At 43.7% G+C, this 21,496-nt stretch overlaps 1 protein-coding gene across 2 annotated transcripts; it reads left to right on the plus strand.

Annotated features, from left to right (window-relative positions):
- The first annotated feature begins 265 nt into the window (after positions 1–265).
- Positions 266–12,504, plus strand: LOC128792341 (FRAS1-related extracellular matrix protein 2-like). 2 transcript variants are annotated; one of them, XM_053950674.1, is made up of 3 exons: positions 266–681; positions 1,491–1,635; positions 11,803–12,504. In XM_053950674.1, exons 1-3 carry the CDS (start codon positions 567–569, stop codon positions 11,942–11,944), a joined length of 402 nt encoding a protein of 133 aa, XP_053806649.1. In that variant the 5' UTR covers positions 266–566; the 3' UTR covers positions 11,945–12,504. The 2 variants fall into 2 exon arrangements, with proteins under 2 accessions (XP_053806649.1, XP_053806650.1); XM_053950675.1 differs by lacking the exon at positions 11,803–12,504 and adding an exon at positions 4,599–5,529.
- The last annotated feature ends 8,992 nt before the right edge of the window (positions 12,505–21,496 follow it).

Genomic DNA, 21,496 nt, shown 5'->3' on the forward strand with positions numbered 1-21,496 from the left:
GCTCCCAAATAACAAGAGACAGGACAAGAGGAATCAGCCTTAAGCTGTGCCAAGGAAAGCTTAGATTGAATATTCGGGCAAATATCCTTACTGAAAAGGTTGCCCTGCTGCCCAGGGCAGTGGTGGAGTCCCCACTGCTGGAGGCATTTAAAAGCCGGGTGGATGCGGCATTTGGGGACATGGTTTAGTAGTGGCCTTGGCAGTGCTGGGGGAACAGTCGGATTCGGTGATCTTTAAGGGTTTTTCCCAAGGAAATGACTCTGTTTCCAGGGCTGTGGGGAGACAGCCGGCCCCGGGCCTGTCCCCTCACGGCCCAGCCGCGCTGGGAGCGCGGGCTGCGCGGGCCGCGGGGGGCCCCTGCCGGGGGCGGCCGCTCACTGCACCCGGCCCCACAGCAGAGCCGGCTCCTTGTTCCGGGGAATTATTTCACGGAATGTTTGTTTGGGTTTTGTGTTTAATTCAAAAAACATTTCATTATTTTCTCCTGCAGTGTATTCAAGCACACGCTCTATGTATTTACCTGCATACACTGCTAGTTAAGCCAATTCCATGAACACCATGATTCCATGTTTTCCCATTTCCTTGCCCCAAAATGGATTGAAAAGCCACACATGGGTAGGAAGCAGCACCAGGTCTCCAGGAGCATTGTTTCCAATCTTCGTGCAGACACTGACTTTCCAGGTTACTTGTTAAATTTGGCTTGTGCCCGGCTGTGTTTTCCTGCCGTAGTGAGGGCTTGGCAAGCCATGGCCACTGACCGAGTGTGAAGCATTTGGATACCGTGGTGACAAGGGCTGTGTTTGTGCCCAGGGAATAAGGAATTTAGGGAGCACTCTAGCCCTGTAAAGCAGATGTGTTGAAGAACACATCATGTATGAATCTCTTTTAAGTGCCCCCAAAATTTACTGAAGATATTGCCAGTATCTCACTAGCAATTGAGGCCTCCCATGGGGACTGCTCCAAAGTGTGCCGAGCTTGGCTCACTCTGTGCTCCGTAAGTTAGCTGGGAATGAGTTCCAGAGCCCTGCTGTGCTGCTTCTGCTCTTGCATTTGCAGGAATCACAGCATGAATAAAGCCTCCACCCAGGGCTGCTAAACACAGTCTTAACCCCTTGGGAGGGGTCCGAGCTATGAGGCAAGGTGGGAGACCACAGATGAGAAATATGAAAGCCTCAGAAAGCTCAGCTGTGGGGAGGAGCAGCTATTGGGGGCATGCTGACAGAGGAGCAGCACCTCATTTGAGTGCTGCTTGGGTTGTGGGTTTTATGAGCTTACATGGGCATTGGCATCACAGCAGCAGCAAGGATTTCTTTCAGTGGAAGCAGGATGGGCCTTCTGAATCTGTAGTGTTTAAAGATCACAACTGATGTCTTAAACTCCAGAGAGTTGTGGAGCTTTTTTTTTTTTTTTTTTTTAATAATATGATATCTATGTTCTAAGTTTTTAGAGAATCCAGGATTTCTATTTTAATTTTCCCCTTTTTCCTGTAGGACTGATGCTGCTGTACATGCATAATGACACAGAAAGCCTAGAGGATAGTTTTACCATGCAGCTGACAGATGGCAAGCGCACAGTCCAAGGGACACTTTACATCTACATCATGCCAGTCAACGATGAAATCCCTCATCTTTCCAGGTTAGCTATCTAAGTGACATTCGCTGCATAAAGACTTACAAAGAAAAAAAGAAAGAAAGAAATGAGAGGAACTAATCTCAACACCGGCATCTCCAAGCCCACCCACATTATAGAGGAGATCTGGCTTCCATTGCATGGGTTGTCCCTGAAAGCTGGTTCATCACAAGGCTGTGCACTCTGCTGCCTGGTACAGAACTGTGACAAGCCACACAATGCAATCCAGCAAAAACCATTCATGCAGAAAAAGCTGGTTTCTGGTCTCTGAGCAAAGGCTTGTTTATATTTAAGTTAGTGGCAAAACTCTGGTTGTCTTCAGTTAGGCCAGAGTTGCTCTTTTTTCACAACCTATGTCTGTCTCCCACTTTCTTTATTCCCTTCTGTATGTTTTCTCCATTCTCTTTAATCTATTTTTAGCAGTGAATATTGTTGGGAAGAACATGGCATGGCTTGGGAATTTTTTAATATTTGAGGTCCAAAAACAGTTGAAGGCAGTGTTAATGCTCACATTCCTTTCAAGAGAGCCAGAGTGCCATCTCTGGGAATAAAGCTTCATAGAGGTGGAATGGAGAGTAATATTAATTAATTGTCTCTCTTTGCCAGCAGTGAAGTCCTTCTGACATTCTTTCACCATAAAATAGTTTATCATCAGGTTTTTGAGTGGCATGGCAAGTCTAAACCCTGTCATGAGCATTTTGTTTATTGGTCTGCAGAAGAACGAGGAAGAAACCTGGTGTTTTGTAGGACTGGGATGCAGGTGATGTGGTTTCACTCACTTCATGGTAGTAACATATGTTTTGGCCTAATTTGGGTTTCTACTTTTAAGAATTCACGAGTAAAAAAATAAAATAAATTATGTGGACCTGCTGATTCCTTCCAGAAATGCCAGATCCAGTCTGTAAAAAGAAGAATAAAATACTGGGTTTGCTTCTTGTGTTATGTAGACCCTTTAAAGTCCTCCATGGGCTGTAGGGGATGAAGCACCAGCAAGGCTAAAATTTCCCTGAATGGTGCTACATTTTCTTGACTCACAAAAATATTTTGTAGAACTTAATATAATTTCTATTCTTATGCCAAAGGAATATTTAAGACTTGCCAAACAAACCTCAAAATTGTATCCAGGTCCAAATCTTCCCACTAGCAAGGTTTGAATCCCCATTTTCAGGGCACCAGAAACCTGTTGGATCATAAAATACCTGGTGAAGTCTAGTTGTGAAAAAAGTACAAACTTTCTCTCTGAGGCGGAAATCAGTGCACATATGAAATCCCATGTTGCTTTGCCTGGGTGCCTGGGGCCCCCTTTCTGGGTCCTTTTTGCAGGGAAAAGCCAAAAAATCCACTGGAGAGTAGCAGCAGCCCATAGCATGCATAGAGGGGCATCAAAACTTGAAACAGCTTTGGCTTCTTTCCCAGAGCATCATGTGTGTATTTTAAAAAATTTCATAGAAGTAGTAAACAACATGAAGTTATAAAATGGACATGTGGCCCTCCTTCCTATCAGAATTTCTTTAGGAGCTCGTGGGTGAGGAGCCATTAAGCCCCTTTGCTCAGGGGGAATGCTGCCAGCCTCCCCCTTCCTTCTCCAGCCAGGTCCTCTGCTTGCAAGGCGTGATCTGCAGCTCTGTTGTCTCCTTCATCCTGCTCTTTGCCTACTCCCTCAGTCTGATTTGCTTATGCTTCACGTCTTTACCTCCTTTCCCCCATTTCTTCCAATTTCACTCTCTGAGGATGGTTCCTTGCTGCCATTTCTATTTTCACGCACGTGAAATGGCTTTCCCAGTTCCATATGTTCTCTCTTTCCAACTGTGAGCAACCCCATGGAGACACCCCTTATTTAGTCTTTTAATTTCCACGTTGTTTTCTAGTCTGTCAGAGGTGAGCTTCATATCTCAGGTCTTGTTTATATATTCCCAGTCCATGGATCAAATAGAGTCCTCTCATAATGCCCATATGACCATTTTCCACCAAGCTGTGGAGCTGGAAGTGCACTCTTCTTCTGCACAAAGCCATAAATCCAATTCTTAGTTTCATCAAAACCCGTGAGGCTGAAGGGCAACATAAGAAAAAATCACATGTGCATACGTGGCAAAGCTTTCTGTCCCAGTCCCACAGGAGCAGATTTGTTGAAATGTTTTTTAAAAATTCTATCTGCTCCATGCTAAGAGGAGCCTGTTCCTGCTTAATAAATCGGAGAAATTGCTCACAAATACTTCATCCATATGAAAGTGCGAGCCCTGTACTGCTGCCAAGAGACGTGAGACCTGTGGTGTCGTGCCGAGTAAGTGATGGCCACACGAATTAGAAAAGCTTAGGTACAGATCCCTCGCTGCCACAGTTTTCCCCAAGATGTGAAAATATAACAGGGAAAATACTAAGCAGCATTCAGTCTTTCCAGCCAAATCTGCCTCTTTTGGACACAGTCATGGGCCGCGTACCAAGCGGTGTAGGAGAGACCAAAATAACATCTTTAAACAATCTGAGCTGCCTCTTCTACCACTTTGAAATTAGAAGTGGTAGAACCTCAGGAGGGGCTGCTGCCTGTCACCCTATGCTGGGTGTTGTACCAACACATCAGTGCTGTTCCTGCTGCAGGCCATGCAGAGAAGCCAGTGGCCTTTCTTGCAGCACATTCATGTATTTTAATTATTTTTACCCAGATTTGTGATCTTAACTAATTTTTTTCCAGCCTCTCCCCTTAGTAAGCTACTTTTCCCACAGTAACCTTGAGAAATCTCTTAGTTCCGTTCCAGAGGAGAAAGGATGGCATTGGAAATGTTGCTTTGAGTTTGGAAAAGAGAGTGTGTGAAGCAAGTAACTGCTGTGCAATGCTGAGCTCAAGGAAGTCTGCCTCAAGTCATTAAATTCATCTTGCTAAATGGGCAGTGACTGCTGGTGGTTTGTTTTTCCACCAGTGCCTCGCTTCCTGTTTCTTTTTTTACTTTTTTTTTTTTTTTTTTTTTCCCCAGGAATATGGGTTTGGAAGCTGAAGCAGCTGACAAAAAGCCATTTCCAGTACTGGGCCACAAACAGACACCAAAGATGCTTCAGGGGATGAGCTCGACCAAACTGTCCCCATATGCCCAGATCTGCAACTGGAGGTAGCAGTAGCTTTAGGGATCTTATTCCTCCTTTGTCCTGGGGATGAGTGAAATCCCCAGCCAGCTCCTGCAGGAGTAGGCTTGTTCTGGTAGTAGTTTAGTCCGTGACTTGGTTTTGGTTGATAGGGTAAGCAGTGAGACCAAACACAGATTTTTATCTGACACTTTCTCCTGTGTTGAGGTGGCTCTGGAAGGTCTCCTGCAGGATTTCTTTCTTGTTTCCTCCTTGTCTTTGCCTCAAGGTGCCCATAGCCTCTGTCCCTATCCCACTTGGAGTGAACACAACACACCTATGGAACACCGGGGCAACCTGGACACCATCCTCAGGCTCACCCTGCAGCATTCCAGCTGGGGAATAACTCAGAGAGAAGGCTTTGCCTCTTGGGCTCAGATCCTAGAAACTGCTTGTTGCTGCACATCTCCCTCCACCCTCTCTCTCTGCAATGACACGTTTTAGCTGACTTTTATGTTGGTTCACTAAGCCACTGTGCTGTCTTCTTCCTTTTATAATTAAGCAACTTGAGAAATCCTTTGAGGTCAATAAATTCTGAGGAGGCTTACATAAAACAGAATATAAAGTGGAGAGCCTTGCCATCAGAAGCCAGTAAAAGTCAGTGACACCTCTGCAAATGGCATTATGTCATTGCCTAATATTAGTAAGAAACAGTAAGATTATGTTTTTTGTTCAGAGCTATAAAAAGTAATGAGTGTCACATAATCTACTGAAAGGAAGGGGTGGGGGGAGTGCATGAGAGGAGAGAAAGGTGACTGGAAAAGTGAACTTCCATTTTTTTGGGCATCCTGAGTGCATTAGTAAATCTAGCTCGTTACAGCCAAATAGACTTTAATGTGCTTTGTCCTGTGAAGTTAATTTATTTTGTTTTGCTTTGCTTGCTGGGAACACACACACACAAAACCTTTCAGGAGTCAGGTGGTCTCGTTTCAGTAACTACAACATAATAATCAGAAGCCGGAAAATATTACAAGGAGGCCAGAAAGGGACTCTTCATCAGGAGCTTTGGGGATAGGACAAGGAGTCATGGGTAAAAATTTAGGTTAGATACAGGGAAGAAATTCTTCCCTGTGAGGAGGTGAGGTGCTGGGACACATTGCCCAGAGAAGCTGTGGATGCCCCATCCCTGGAAGTGTCCAAGGCCAGGTTGAATGGGGCTTGAAGCAACCTGATGTAGTGGAAGGTGTCCCTCCCCATGGCAGGGGAGTTGAAACGAGATGAATTTAATGTCCCATCTAAACCAAGCCATTCTGTGATTCTGTGACTTTGGGGGGGATGAGGATGGTGTTATTCATCCTGGGTCATGATACAGTGCTGCGAGTGTCTTGGATGCTGCTGATCCCAGCTCGATGAAGCCCAGGGCATTATTCTCAGTCTTCATAAACAGGGTGAAATATTTACTTTCTCTCCATAGGAATGTCTTTGCCCAACCAACAGATCTGTGGAGTCATTTATTTCAGAAGAGGAAGGAAGTGACCCTCTGAGGGAGGCTTTGTGCTCCCAACCTGAATACGCAGGTTGTGTGGGAGTTAAATACGAGCTGTGAGGGCTGGGGATGCAGCAGAGCAATGCCCTGCTGCAAGCCAGCAATTTGTGAGCAATGATCTCTAATAAGGACCAGGCTTTACAGGGAGGGCCAAGCAAGGGCTGGCTTTCATCCTCCTTAGTCCTGGTGAAGGTGGAAATCTTCAGAATGGCCTGGGAAAGAGAGCCCTGTGGACTGTGCTCAATAAATACCAGTACTAAATCTCAGACTGGGCTGAGGGTGGGAAAATATTTTAGCAGTGATATTCTGCAACCAAAGGATAGGAAGGTTTTTTTTCACACACCATAGCTGTTCACTAATGCATGCATGAACTAACTGTCCTTTCTGTCAAGCGTCTTCATTAGTATTCTTTTTCTTCCTTTACTGGCGTTAGATTGAAAGAGAGATTATACCAAAAGTTGGCTGGCTATCAGTTGGTCCAATTTTGTGTGTTTTAAACTGTGTGCTTTTTATAGGGCTAAAAATTGGTCCGGAGCCTCTGTGTAAGCAGCAGCTACTAGGGCTGGTGGGTGTTAGCTCTCTCTTTGGATCCCAAATTCATTCTCATGTGCTGTGGGATTACTTTCCAATATGTGCAAGTTCCTCAAACACCACCAAGTGTTTTCTGGAGCTCATGAGTGCTCATGAGTGGGGAATAGTGCAAGTGACTTCAATCAGTGACTGTTAGTGTCAGGATGCAAAATAATCCATATTAATGCATGGAAAACCACTACATGGTGGCAACTCTAGGAGATGCTTCAGCCTGGGGTTTTATAAATTACAGAATTATTTAGGTTGGAAAAGGACCTCTGAGATCCAAAACCTTGAGTCCAAAACCTTGATTTATCACCACCTTGCCAACTAGACCTTGGCACTAACTGCTACATCCAATCTTTTGTTGAATAGTTCTGGGTTGAAAAAGGTGCAATTTCTAATGCACGAAGCAATGTCTTGTTCACTTCTGCTCCTCCATGCTCTACTGACACCCTAACCCTGTTCTTCTTGGGCTACTTTTGTACTGCTCTTCCTGTGCTTGTCTCAAGTGATCCATCTCTGTGTATTTCCAAGAGATTGCTACTATTTCCTAACTTGCCTTCCTGACACCTTGTAATTTTTCTTGCTTTGCCATGGGTAGTAAATACAAATGGTCAATAAAGGGTGACCTCCTCAGGGCCATCAGAGCTGCTCTTGCCCTTTTCTCTTCTTCCTTCTGAAATTCTATCCAAGAAGTGAGAACCTCTGGATTTACCCTGAGTAGAAAGGTATGGGGTCACATAGCAGGTGGATGTTGGTCCAGCACCTCTGATTGTGTCAGCAAGCGCTGCCAACCCTCCAGAAACCCTGCCTGGGCCACAGCATATGCATGGTGCATGGCTTTATAGCCCACACACCGCTGATCCAAGGCTTTCTGGGGTGAGCCAGCGCTGCACAGTTGCTCTCCACATGTGTCGCAGGTTTGGCATGTCTCTGAAGAGTTGGACCCTGCTCGTACGTGCTGCTCCGAACGCACCCGCTGCAGACAGCTGGGGAGCCCCCGCCAGCCAGATGGTCGAAAAGCTCCCTGCACCTGAATCCTTAAAAGCATTTGTTCTCCAAAAAATTGTTTGTTCTGCAAAAAGGGCTTAGCTGAGACATGGGCAGCTCTGGCTCCATGCAGGGGACCATATCGCGTCCCTTTGCCCATCCTCTGCGAGCGTTACCGTGTCACCTGGGGTGTGAAGCTGCTGCTTGTGGTGTCTAGACTTGTGATTACTGAAAATTAATTAAACTGAAGGAAATTAGGCTGGAAGGGGAATAGGCTCCTGGGAGGGGAAAATGGAAGAGAAAATAGGATACTGGTGTTAACCCTTTCCAGCTACTGTTATTAAATAGGAAAGGCTCATAAATACTCTCCAGGATACTCAAATACATGCAGACAGAGGGTTGGTGTGATTTCAGGAGCTCTGCTCCTTACACATTCAGATCCTGTGCAGGCAGTGTTCATAACCCAGATGGGATGAGCACATCAGAAATGGACAGCCCATTCTCCCTCTGCCCATGTCTTTTAAATAAGTCACTCCATTGTTAGCCAGACCTGAAATAACTTGCAGATCAGCAGTAGGTTTGAAATGAGCTGGTGTGACAGTGGATAAGGTCAGGGGAACAGGGATGCTTGGATAGAATCCAATAATAAATCAGAGCTTTATGGAGACGGGACGGGAGGCTGGATGCGCAGCAGAGGGAGGTGTTTGCTGGTGGATGGGTCTCCTCTTGCTTTTTCTTAGCCTTTTTACCTGCTCTTCTGACTCTTAAAGTCTCTCTTATATAGCTTTTCAGCATGGTATCCAAGTGCTTTGTGCCTTCCCCTTGGCACACAGCCACCGTCTGGCTAGCGAGCAAGTACAAACTGTAACACCTGGGTGTCAGCTATGAACATTAGGGTGTGCTACAATGGACCCATCTGTAGTACTTGGCACATGCCGGAGATTTTTATGTGTGGTTGGCTGAAAAGCAGGATCAGAGAGAGAGAGGAGGGAGAGCAGGGGAAGAGGGCTCCGCTGGGCACGCGGAGAACATCATTTTGGCAAAGGTGCCAGTAGGTTTCCATGGGCTTGTCTGCTTCTTTGCTCAGCTCATGCATTCAATAAAAATATCCAGGTTGTTTCAAAGAAAAGCAGGAGTAGATTTCCCCAAAGAGCAAGGCTAGAAGCCTCATTCTTTGTCTCTGGAGAACAAGGCTTATGCTATAACTAGATTTAATAAGAATACATTTAATAGTAATATATATAATAAACCTCTGATTTAATAATACTTAGTTTTACTGTTCTTCCATGTGTATCAGGTACTGTTGACTGACCCCCTGAGCACCACTGAGCATTTCTAGCTGGGTTTGGCAGGAGAAGTGCTGTGGTTTTCAGGCTGTGGCAGCTTTGACAGTGTTGTGCCCTGGAATAAATTTCATTTTTGAGAGTATGGACAAGGGCTGGCTTTTGTATTTACACTGGTATCTTGAGCCCAAAGAGTCCTGATAGTTTCCAGTTTTATTCAATTAATAGAAAAAACATGTCCCCATCTGAAAATGTCTATGTATCCCTGAGAAAACCCAGGAAAGGTAGGAAATGAGTTTACAGCAGTAAAAGGAGCCATAGCTTATTGTATCAGGTTCAACTAAGTGAAAACTGCAGTGCACTCAAAGGAGAGGAAACATTTCTTTTTACCCCTTTATGTGGCACTGATGTGTTTTAAAATGCATAGGCAAAGTTTGTACTTTATTTCCTCCAAAGGGGCCAAGTCCTCCTAGCATTCTTATGAACAAGCTCATTAGAATAAAATCCATTATGCGCATAACTAATGACACAAATTTACAAATCTGTTGACAATTATGACCACATCCCTCATTGCATTTGCTTGTAGCTCACTGAAGTGACCAGGTGAAGGAGTTCAATCCAGAAGTTTTACAGCTCATGAGCTCCGAGTGCAGCCATGTGAGAGTATTTCCCAACTGGATTACAAAGCTGTCATTAGGCAGGGCAACTTGGGAGGACCAGGGCACGAGACCGTAAACTGTCCTCGGGAGACTTGAAGTCATTTTGAAGGCAGGGTGAGATATTCCTGGCTGCAGAGACCATTATGTTTTATATTTTCTTTTTAGTTGGGGAGGGGGGAAACACATGCGCATGCACACAAACCAGGGCTCCTCCAAGTAGTGCCTGGCATCCTCTGGAAATGAATAGAAATTAAATTGAGATGCTGGTATCCTCCGAGTGTTAAATATTTCCAAGTTCTTGCCAGGCGAGTATAATTTATTGAATGTAGGTTTTGTGAAATAGTGCTCCTGTCAGGGGGAGATTGGCACCAGAGAAATGAAGGCAGCTAATTCTCAGGGGGTCCTCCCTGGCAAAAACCCTCTATTGAGTCCTCATGCTACTTGTGCTCATAACTGCCGAAAAACCAGGAGTGCCATCTGCAAACTGTGATTCATAAACACTCTGTCAGTCTGCCATCTACCCTGACATCATAAAATAACAAGAAGCAGCATTGTAATAAAGAGAGGAGGTTTGCAGTCGACCAATTAAATGCATCTAATTTATTTCTGTTACAGCTGAGGCTTTATTTATTAGTAAACAGCTGCATTTGTTACACTTCTCCCCCCCCCCCCTTTTTTTTTTTTTCTCTTTAGCAGGAGTGTGCCAACTGGCACTTTTGATAATCCATTAATCCTAAATAATCATCTGGGTACTTCATGGTTCGTAGGAAAAAAAAAATGGAAAAAAAAAGGTTATTAAAAGTTAAAATGTAACCTTGCAAGGAGGCTGGAGAGCGCTTCTTTGCTGTGGGCTTGCATGAGTTATGGTGAGCTTAAGTTTGCAGGCCAAGTCCTACACTCAATTTACACCTGCGAGTAACTGGCGTGACAGCCAGCTGAAAGGGCTATAAATCCAGGAGCAGGATCTGGCCCTGGGCATATTTTTTTCTTTAGGACAGCCTGTTTGTGGTACAAGAGGAGCATTTTGCGTGTTTGGTTTACTTGCCTTCTCATTTCTCGGTGCTAACTTGATTCTCAGCAAAGCTAAAAATCTGCTAATTGGTTGTCAAAGTCTAATTAGCTGATATTATCAAAAAAAAAAAAAAAAGAAAAGAAAAGAAAAGAAAAGAAAAGAAAAAAAGAAAAAGATAAGTTTGCCTTTTATAATTGGAGCTGACCCCCACTCCCCCTTCCCCTCCCCTTGAACCCCCTGGTGTGTGTTAATTGAGCTGCAGGACTTTCCAGTGTATTTTAATGCTCTCTCCTTTTCAGTGCTCTGGAAAGGTTTGCAGTTAATGAGACAATAATATATATAATCAAGTAAAAATGCAGTAAAAGAATAGGTAAAACTGTATGGAATTGGGATGGTATGTGTATGTGTGGAGAGAGAAGAGGTTCACCAGCCTCCCTAAAGCTTCATAGGGTCAATAATGTCCCATAATTTTAAATTTTCCTTCCTGGGAATTTCCTTCCCCTTAAAAGGGGAATTTTTGGTTTTTTGCTTGAGGATGTGTTTAATTAAGGGAAGAAGGCTGTATTGTGTGTAGTGGTCAAATGAACATGATGAGGGTACTCAAGAGGCCAAACCAGGTTGTTGCACCTTTTCTTTCTGCAACTCAAATCCAGGTGAAACATAGAGGGGAGACCTTATAGCTGTCCACAACATCCTCATGAGGGGAAGCACAGGGGCAAACACTGATCTCCTCTCTGTTGCCCAGTGACGGGATCTGAGGGCATGAAGCTGGGTCAGGGGAGGTTTAGGCTGGATATTAGGAAAATGTTTTTCACTCAGAGGGTGGTTGGGACTGGGACAGGTTCCCCAGCACAGTGGTCACAGCATCAAGTCTGCCCGAGTTCAGGAAACATCTAGACAATGCTCTCAGGCACATGGTGTGATGTTCAGGCTGTCCTGTGCGAGGCTAGGAGCTGGATGATGATGATCCTGATGAGTTCCTTCCAGCTCAGAATATTCTATGTTTCTATGATTAATCTCCATTATATTTTATTCTCTCTGCATGTGTGTCTACAGACATAAATACAAGATACCCCCTGCAGCCAGAAACCAAGCCCACCTTCAAGTCTATATGGGCTTTTCTTCCCATAAGATCCCAGAACATTCCAGTGGAGAGTTAAACACCGTGGAGAACACCTGCCCTGCACTCCTGCCATAACCACCTCTGCGGGAGCAGCATGTGCCACGCTGTGCCTTGTTTTGGTTGCTCGATTTTAAAGCCTGTCTCTTGTTTTATGTTAAAAAAACAATGTTCAAAAGAAATGAGCACAGGTGGGTGCTCTATATATGGGTGCTCTTTTTCAATATGTATAACATTGAATTTACTTACTCAGTCATGTTTTCCTCTTTCTCCTCCTCCCATCTTCCTCCTCCACACCTGCTTTCAATCAGTCCCCTCTGCCCCTCCTGTCATCCTATCCTCTCTGCTGCTTTTACCACAAACCCACTAATGTTATATTTCAAGTCAAACTTTCAAGCCTACGACATTTAAGCAAGTGAATAAAAAAAAAAATCCAAGTGGCTTCACCAGCCTTGCAAGGCAGGGAGCTGGCGTGGCCTCGAGGAGTGCGCGGGGGATGCTGCTGACCGCTCGAGCTGCTGAGGTTGTGGGGTTTCACCCTTCCTAGCAGTTGAAGTCTGTTTTTTTTCCTTTATATCTGAAAGTGCTTCTTGACTTTTCTTCTAGAGTCTATAAAAAATGAACATATTAAGGCCAACTGTTGCTGCTAGATGAACAACTTCAGATGTACGTGTCTTCTTGTCATGCGTCACATAGGCTTAGAGGGTAGACCTGACCATGATGGGTATTGGGCTGAAAAAAAAGAAAGAAGAAAATCAGGCTACCCAGAAGATCAGATGAGCATTTATTTATTCTTTGAATTACTGATGTAAACTGGGGAACTTTTTTGTTAAGTTATTTTTAGCAGCCTTCCAGTACATAAAGGGGCTACAGGAGAGCTGGAGAGGGAATTTTGACAAAGGCATGGAGTGACAACTTAAGGGGGAATGGCTTCACACTGACAGAGAGCAGGGTTAGATATTAAGAAGAAATTCTTCCCTGTGAGAGTGGTGAGGCCCTGGTTCAGGTTGCCTAGAGAAGCTGTGGATGACCCATCCCTGGAAGTGTCCAAGGCCAGGTTGGACAGGGCTTGGAACAACCTGGGAGAGTGAAAGGTGTCCCTGCTCATGGCAAGGGGTTGGAACAAGGTGGTCTTTAAAGCCCCTTCCAGCCCAAAGCATTCTAGGACTCTGTGATTATTTTAAATAATATCTACTTCATGGTGATCAAACTGTACTGGTTGATGGCTGACATCCCAGTTCGGGTTTGTACTTGGATCACTGTGCCTTAAGAAAGGGCTTGAAAGCTTCATCCTTAGGCTCATAATTAGGGACATCAGGAGCCTGATTCTTCCTACAACATTAAGCAAAGGGACCATATAACTGGCTGGTCAAAGGACTGATCAGGAGGGTCTTCTCTGTATCATGGAGCTTGGGGCAAAAAGACTTTCAAGCTGCTATGGGAAAACTAGTACTTATTTCCATGTGGGCAAAGATAATTTGAATCACCTGCACTTGCCTATTTCACTGTTGCTTCTTTATTTAATCTTATTTGTTTGGATTTCTTGTAAAGAAAATGAGTCAGTGTGAGCACTGCATCTACTTAATCAGCCTGGGCTTGACTGTGGACTTCTGTAACCCCTGAGCAGCAAGTCAATGTCCTGCATTTCTGGCTGCTTCCTACAGTGTTGTCCTGTCCTTTGCCTTCTCAGGTCCTGTCTCTGCACTCCTTCTTGATCTCAAATTACTTTTGGAAACAGTCTGAAAGCGAGTCCCCATTCAGTGAGATTTCATACAGATTTAGGGTAGTTGGAAGGTGCAACCAAAAAGTAAAAAACACCCAATTTCTTCTCCAACACAGCACAAACAATTTGTCTAAATGCTCCAAGGCTGGTGAGTTCTGATAATGTTGCTTGTGCTGAGGAAGAGGTTGGTTATTTTCCTTTTTGTTGCTTTTTCTCAAACAGAATTGCAATTTTTGTTATATGAAGGTAAGCTAGCTAATTGTATTTATATTTTTAATGACTCAGATGTCTTAGACTAATTTCCTCAGATAACAGTCACTTCTGGAATGTGTCAAGTCTCAGCCACACTTTTCATTTGCCCTGCTAGCTGCATGGGAGAAGTGGAGTTAAATGAGTTAATAGCAAAGATGAGCCATCAAATGGGGCCAAAAGCATGGAAATTGATGCACATTTTGTTGTGGAAATAAAATTTTAAATCCCCCCAAGCCCTGACAACCACTAGACTCAAATGTTGCTGGCAGCCTTCTCCACTTAATAAGGAACCTGTTGTTTTTAAAACTCAGTTGGCAACATAATAGACAAGAAACAGAAAAAAGCTCCCGTAGAGCCCAGGCTAGAAATGCCACTATTGTATATTTTCATCAGCAGGTTGACTGACAGCAATGGAAACTGATTGACATTATTCTCTTGCTCTTGCAAGAGAATATCCTCTGACAAAAACTTGTCTCTGCTTCTGCTTTTGGCAGATCAACCCCTGTGCTGCCATGCTGATAAAGATATGTTTTTAAAAACAAGTAAGGCTATGATAGAAAAGGATGAAGTGGATATGATGAGGTAAATCATTGCTACTCCTCTTCTGAGAAGACCAGTTCATCTTTCCAGCAATCTCAATTTTCTGGGGCTACTCCTTTGTACAAGTCAGAATTGCCCTGTCCTTTGGCTGATGCAGTGGAGCTCCTCATAAATAAATCCAATGGAGCTGGAACCTCTGTTGCTGAGGTTACAGCACCACTATCGGCTTAAAACACTGCATTTGTGCTTAACGCTTAGTTCATTAACGTGCCCTGTCCATTGGCTCGTTTGGATCTATTAACATAATTGTTCTTTCTAAACAACTGGGTCATTCTCTCTGCCCAAACAGAAAATCAAAGCTGGCTTCGACATTTTGGACAAATCACACAGCCAGATAAAAACATGGGCTCCTCTATAAACTCACTCAGGCTGAGGTTAGATTAAAATCTTGTGATTCCATTTAGCATCAGTCTTAAAGTGAGACTCTCTGTAGGGCATATTTGAAAACAAACGATATGGCTCTGGAGCTTTTTCTGTTGTAAATGTCCTGTCTGCCTCTAAAACCTAAAGCAAAAATATTTTCCCAGCCTATTTTGGTAACATTCTTCTCCTTGCTCTGAACAGAAGGGCTCACTTTTACCCTATTCTCTCCTGATCTGGGATGTAAAAAGAAATATTCCCTTTTTCAATTTCTCTCGTGTTGGTTTCCCCTTTTACTGGTTTCATTTTTTTAGGTGACATTGTTCTACTCGCCAAACCTGTAACTTTAACAGAGGGTGACAGGGTGACCTTGACGACAGATGTTCCTGTGGCAACAGATGGCACTAGCAAACCCGAGAAGCTGCTGTATGCCGTCTCCCTGCCACCTGTGCACGGTCAGATTGAGCACATCAATTATCCCGGCGTGCCCATTTCCAGTTACAGCCAGTTGGATGTGGTGGCCCAGAAGGTCTCCGACGTCCATGACAATAGCCATGGGGCCGGTAAGGAGACACTCAGGTGAGAACACCTCCCCTTTGCACACCAGTGTGCTGAAATCCCTCATCCAGGGAAGGGTTAAGTCTGCCTCTCCTTCTCTCTGTACCAGTTGGTGCAATATTTAATGACTGATGTGGTTGTGGGGAAGAGGCTGCTGCAAACAGTAACACGATGTAATTTTATCATTACAGCAATTACATACTTTATTAACTGTAATGGTGAAGTTGTATGGCCAAAGGCAATAGGAGTCTCACAGGCTTAGGAATGGGGTGTAACCAGGTAGGCTTTCGTACCAATTAGCAAGTGAAATCAAACAATTTAAGTACATATAAAGAATTTACCACGTTTCTCAAGGATGCCAGCGGTGGAAAAGGAAAAGCAAAAATTCCCCATCTGTGACTGTTGTTGCTTTCTGGGCAGTTCGTTCTCCTAAAGGGGAAAAAAAAAAATAATAATCGTAACATTGTCTGAAATGATCAGGAGAACTTAATCCAGATGGTGGTGTCATTTCTAAGAAAAAGCATATGTTGGCCATTATGATACTTAAATATAATGGTTTTACATTCCTCTAGTGGGCACAAAAGGCACACAACAGAGTTGGCGGGGTTTTTTAATCTTCTGAATGGTGGCAGTGGTGGTGGAGTGGTGGGAGATTTTATCTTCCAAATGGTGTGTTTCCCAGAAGACATGGCAAATTCAATTGAGGAGAGCCTGCTGTAAAAGCCGTGCTCCTGTGGAATGTAAATTTGTGCCTTCCTCCAACCAGTAACAGTGGAGAGGTTTAATTTACTGCCCCCTTTGGATGATCATTGTTTTTTTATATTCTTCTGGCTTCTTCTTTTTTCTTTTTCTTTTTTTTCTTTAACATGTTTTTCTTTCCGATTTGCTTTAAAAGTTATTTACGCTCCCTTTGCAGCAAAGTGGGCACTATAACTAATTTTATTCTTACCATGATTAACTATGAATAATTTCCTAAGAAATGAGTCAAATTAACAAGGGGAAGAAGGAATCAATAAATCATGAAAGCAGCCTATTTCTAAGTGGGGTTAAAACCACCATTAAATAAATCACAGACTCTAAATGATGACCCTCTTGGATATGAGAGGGGAAAAAAATGTCCATTTAAATTGCAGTGAAAGGAAAAGGAAAGTGCGGGCCAACATCTGTGGCCCCCACACACTGCACAAGGAGGGGGGCGGAGGACAGGGAAGGAGCTCCAGGGAAGAACCCTGGGACAAGGCAGAGTTGTGGTTTCCCTGTGATGGTTGCCACAGACCAGCTGTCGGGAGGCAGCCAAGCAGGGATCAGAAAAGCTCTGGTTTTTGAATGTTTAGGCAGAAATATTGTTTAATAGCACCTTCTGCCTCCATCCCTGCTCTGCGCGGGAGCTCAGGAATGCAGGGGCTGACCCAGCCTTGATCGAAATATCTCAAATATTTTCACTCCTCTTTGATATTTTTTTTTTTTTCATTTGTCTTCATAGGGTTAGTGACAATTTAAACTACTTGGAGACCATTCCAGCACCAGGCCTATCATGCTTCTTAGCTGGTTTATGTTACATCCTTTTAATCTTGCATTAAGGATCATACTTTGCCTGGTGTCATGTTGAGTGCAGTAGTGTTACCTAGGGCTAGATTTCCATCTTTCTTGTTCATTGAGACTTAAACATTTTAATTTTATACAGGGAATACCATCACTTTTGCAGAAGAGTGGCTCATCCGTCTTCACACCAATATGTTAGGACATCTTTAAACTGTAGAAATTGGGTAGACTTTCCTCCTTGAGTTTTCTATGGGAAAGAAGGGGTCAAAATGCTTATTCCTTTGTTAAAAGGAAAAAAATAAAAGAGGAAGGGAGAAGCAATTCTGCTTGTAACGTCCCGTTTGCAATTCTTTTTATGATCTTCTCTCCTCCCTGAACACATTATGAAATGGCCCCAGCTCCCTGCTCACTGGGAAGGGGTACCTATTGCCTTGTGTTATGGGCTGGTTTTTCAGCTGGTTTAAATCAGGATATCTCCATTTGCTGAAATGATGCCGTAGCCATTTAAACTCTGGCTTATAAAGTTAGTTCATAAAGTTGCTGAGAGAGTCTCTTTCCTAAATACTTTGTGGCCATGGGAGCTCATCTCTTTTTTTTTTTTTTTTTTTTTTTTGTGGCACTGGGAAATATTCCATTGATTCAAGGTGATGTTGTGTCTCAGAACTTGTTTGTCCTCTCTCTCTTTTGCCCACCTGGCTGCTGTGGGCAGGATTTGGTTTGGGTCTTTTGGCAAAGCTGTGCATGGGGAGCGCAGGACCCCAAGGCACAGCAGTCTCTCCCTGTTCACAACATCCCCAATCACAGGGCTTCCGCCAAAAATCACCGTGAACCAGGGAAGCCTTGTGCCCTCATCCCTCCCTCTGAGCTGGCACTGAACCAGGGGAAGCACACAAACATCTTCATCCCAGTGTCCTCCATGCTGGTCTCAGTGGGTGCATCGTGCTTATCCAGTGCTTCTGCACTGGTTTTAATCTTGGTCTTGTTCTTCAATAATAAATGCTGCAGAACAGAGTAGTGCTTACAGAGCAACCAAGAATGAAGTCTGTTTTTTCTGTATAAACACAGCCCAGTGTGTGTCCCCAGGGCAGAGGGACATGTGTGGGGAGGGCTGGACCCATGGAGTATGTCTCCATTTCCTGCTGCTGGTGGGGGCAGAGAGTTGAGGGCATGGGCAATGGGCAGAGAGCAGAGGAGCAGCAGCAGGACCAAGGAACGGATTGTGAAGGGTAGAACTTGAATGGATAGGCCAGTTGTCCCTTCAGGGTGCCATGTCTGCCTCTCTCCTCTTCACAATTCTTTCAAAAAAAATGGAATTTATGGGCAGGTAGCCCAAGGGTTTCAGTGGCCAAGTTGTGTCCGAGGATCATGCAACCTTGGCCTCTCTCAGATATGAGGGAGATGCCTGTGAAAAGGAGGATGTAAGATGAAGCCAAAGGTGAGGGCACCCACGGGCTGCCTCCACCACAGGAGTATACAGTGGGTCCGACAGCTCTGCAGGAAGACTGAGATTCAGGAAAAGAGATGGGGGACTTGTCTTTCAGACATGAAGGAGTTAAAACACAGGGATTAAAAAAATCCTTAAAAAAAATAAAAAAACACACTCACACACACTCACACACTCACACACTCTCACAAAACCCTGCACCCTAAATTAATTTCTGCTGGTAATCTATATCGGGTTAAATAACGCCTCATTATTCTGCAACACAGCTGAGGCTTCTCAAAATGTTTATCTTGTTTTGTAACTGGTACCTTCTGGCATATTCCAGTGCCAACTCTCCTAGCTCTTGCTATATTTCATTCTCACTATTTTTGGAATGGAGCTGCTGGTTCCAGGTGATTTAATAAATTGCTTTTTTTTGTGTTCCTTTTAACTTACCCATCTGCTCAACACATGCGTAACTTGCAATCTGTCGGCAGTTTGCAGAAAGACAAACTGTCAGAGCTGCATGCATTTGACAACTTTGTTCCCAATTAGATTAGTGGTAATTTTAACAGATTTCAGGGCAATCGAAAAAAGGGATGACATGTTATTAAAGCATCAATTTTGACAGACCCAAGCACATACAATTTCAGTGTAAATTATTTTAAATGCTTTAATTAAAGCTATGAAAGATTTACCCTTTTAAGCGGTAAGTGATTGCAAGACAAATATAAAGGGAAAGTGGATAACAGAGTTTCCTAAATGGTTTATGCTGCGCATGGCAGTCCACAAGTCACCACCACCATAATCTATGACTGTAATGTTGGAGGCATAGTTAATTATTCATAGCCTCATCTCTGGAGCAGACGTGATTAAGAACATGAGGAGCATTCAGAGATCCAAGCAGTACCTATGAAACCGGAGTTCAAGCTCCTCTTTAGATCAGATACCATTAGGAAAAAGTTTAGGGGTATCTAAATGGTAGATATTGGTGAAGGTGGTTGATATTTTTGTAAATGCACTTTCATTTTTGTCCCAGTTCTGCTCTGGTTTAGCTGGCCAAAGCCCAGTGGTCAGGGTGATTTGAGACTTAGAGCAATTGGGAATTTTCTATACTTGAAGACACTTTACAGGCTGTACAAGTCCTGTAAAAAAAAAAAGAAAAGAAAAAATACATCATTTATTATTTAAACAGCATACAGCACTCTAAATTTGTCACTCCAGGAGCACTCTACCACATGTGTAGCCCATTTAACCATTTAAATGATTTTGTGAATTATGGCCCCCTTCCAGCATCCTTTGTTCAGTCAAAGCTGACCTTGGCTTCGTGGCGAGAGGGATGGACTTGGCCCCTGTTTCCCAGCCCCTGGGTCCCAGCTGGAGGATCTTTGGCCTCCCTGCAGTCACACCTTCATTGTACACTGAAATGGTGGTCTGACTTGGAGCCGAAACCTTCCAGGATGGTTGTTCCAAGGATTTAGTTTATTTTCTGTGTGGTGTAAACCTGTCTCATTTTCAGACTGTTAAACATGAATATTGCCTTCCTGTGTAAACTGTTGGTCCCACAGCCTGCACTGAAAGTTTATTTCCTTTTTAATTCAGGGTTTTGTAGGGCTTCCTGTTGCTATTTGGAGTAAAAAGCAACAAGCACACTGTCCCCACCCTTCCCTGTTTCTTAAGACTAAGCTTGTATGCATCTGGTTTGGGTTTCTCTTGTTTTCTTTGGAGTTGGATAAGGCTTGGTATAACTTTCAGAAAAGCTTAAAAGGTTTTCTTTGGAAGTTGCTGACCTAAGGTGTTGTAGTACCAAAATGCAATGGAAATGAGAGAAGTTTCTCTAGTGAGCACTGCAAGAAGCTGGTCAGAGCATGAGATTTCTTGCTCTTTCCAGCAGTTTGGATGCTGAAATATGGAGTGGTTTGTAACTGGCACAAGAAGTCCAGCAAATAGGACAAAATCCTGGTGGAAGTGTCTCACCACCTTTGGGGCTGTTTTTAATTTTGATGCACATAATGCCAGTCTGTTCTCTGCCTTGCTGGTCTGTGAACCAAACTTTGAAGCATTTCTCTGCTGGGACAGCTCCTAAATCCTCTCAAATCCCTTCCTCTAGTCCTCTTCTCAACTGGTGTGAATCAGCAAGACTCTGTTTAATCCAATTAACCTACTCAAATGTGCACTGGTTTAAGATCCACCTCGTGTCATTCGATGAGCGCTGGCCTCTTGGGATGTTTGAGTTTGTCACAGAAAATTGCCTTCCTTCTTAAAAAGGGAAGGAGACAATGCACCAGAGATTAGAGTAAAAAAAACAAGATTCCTCTTATCATCCTCCAAATCTGTGATGTTTAAAGGCCATCAAGAGGATGGGGCCAAGTGACGAGTATGGAGCAGTGATGGCAACTGGAACAGATTGCTTCAATGCTAATATCAGACCACTCATGCTCACACATATCCAAGTGCCTGCACTGAACAAAGGCATGGGAATCCTGCCCAAAGGTCCTTCACCTGGCACAGCCTCTCAAAAGCCCTTTTGTTTATATTATCTCCTTGCCCTGGTATAGCCATTTGTATATGAAAGACACTGTTGTACACTGGGGCCAGTTTAATAGGATGAAACACTCCGTTGGCACGGGGGATGTGGTAGGAAAATTGGAAAATTTTTATTCCATTGGTACAAAGTCAATTGAGGTTTTCTTTTCAGCAGACCAAAAAAGAAGCCAATAAGACCTGTAATGCAGTGGGACCTGTGTACAGTGGTCTTCTCATGTAACACTAAATAGTACTGAAAGACAATAATATGATGTTGAGACTAAGATTTAGCATGCAGAAGTTTGGATCCTGTGGTCTTCTCCTTGCTCATTAGTACTTCTGCTTCTGAAGGAAATCTAATAATTTTGGGTCAAAGCAACATATGCTGGAGAGTGGAGACATCTTCCATATGATTAGAATTGTGATAGGGGCACAAAGAGCTAGATGTCTGAAAAATCTTCTAATTTTTAGTAAACTTACCTGAAGATTGTGGGCCAGGTAGAGTTTCGGAGATCAAGACACTGGTGAACGTCTTTCTTGTAAACTAAGCAGAGTCATAAAATTGCTTATTTAATCAAGTCACATACAAAGCATAAAAAAATCCCCTGCTTGCATACATATCAAGCTTTTCTGCCTAATCTATTTT

This window comes from Vidua chalybeata, chromosome 9 (genome assembly GCF_026979565.1).
Source record: "Vidua chalybeata isolate OUT-0048 chromosome 9, bVidCha1 merged haplotype, whole genome shotgun sequence".
Taxonomy (NCBI): Eukaryota; Metazoa; Chordata; class Aves; order Passeriformes; family Viduidae; genus Vidua; species Vidua chalybeata.

What these genes read in the sequence shown, in the direction of transcription:
- LOC128792341 (XM_053950674.1), top strand. Translation starts at nt 567, where the DNA reads ATGTTTTCCCATTTCCTTGCCCCAAAATGGATTGAAAAGCCACACATG. An exon ending in TGCAGACACTGACTTTCCAG is followed by an intron (nt 682 to 1,490) that starts GTTACTTGTTAA and finishes TTTTTCCTGTAG; the next exon opens with GACTGATGCTGCTGTACATG. An exon ending in GAAATCCCTCATCTTTCCAG is followed by an intron (nt 1,636 to 11,802) that starts GTTAGCTATCTA and finishes GTGTGTCTACAG; the next exon opens with ACATAAATACAAGATACCCC.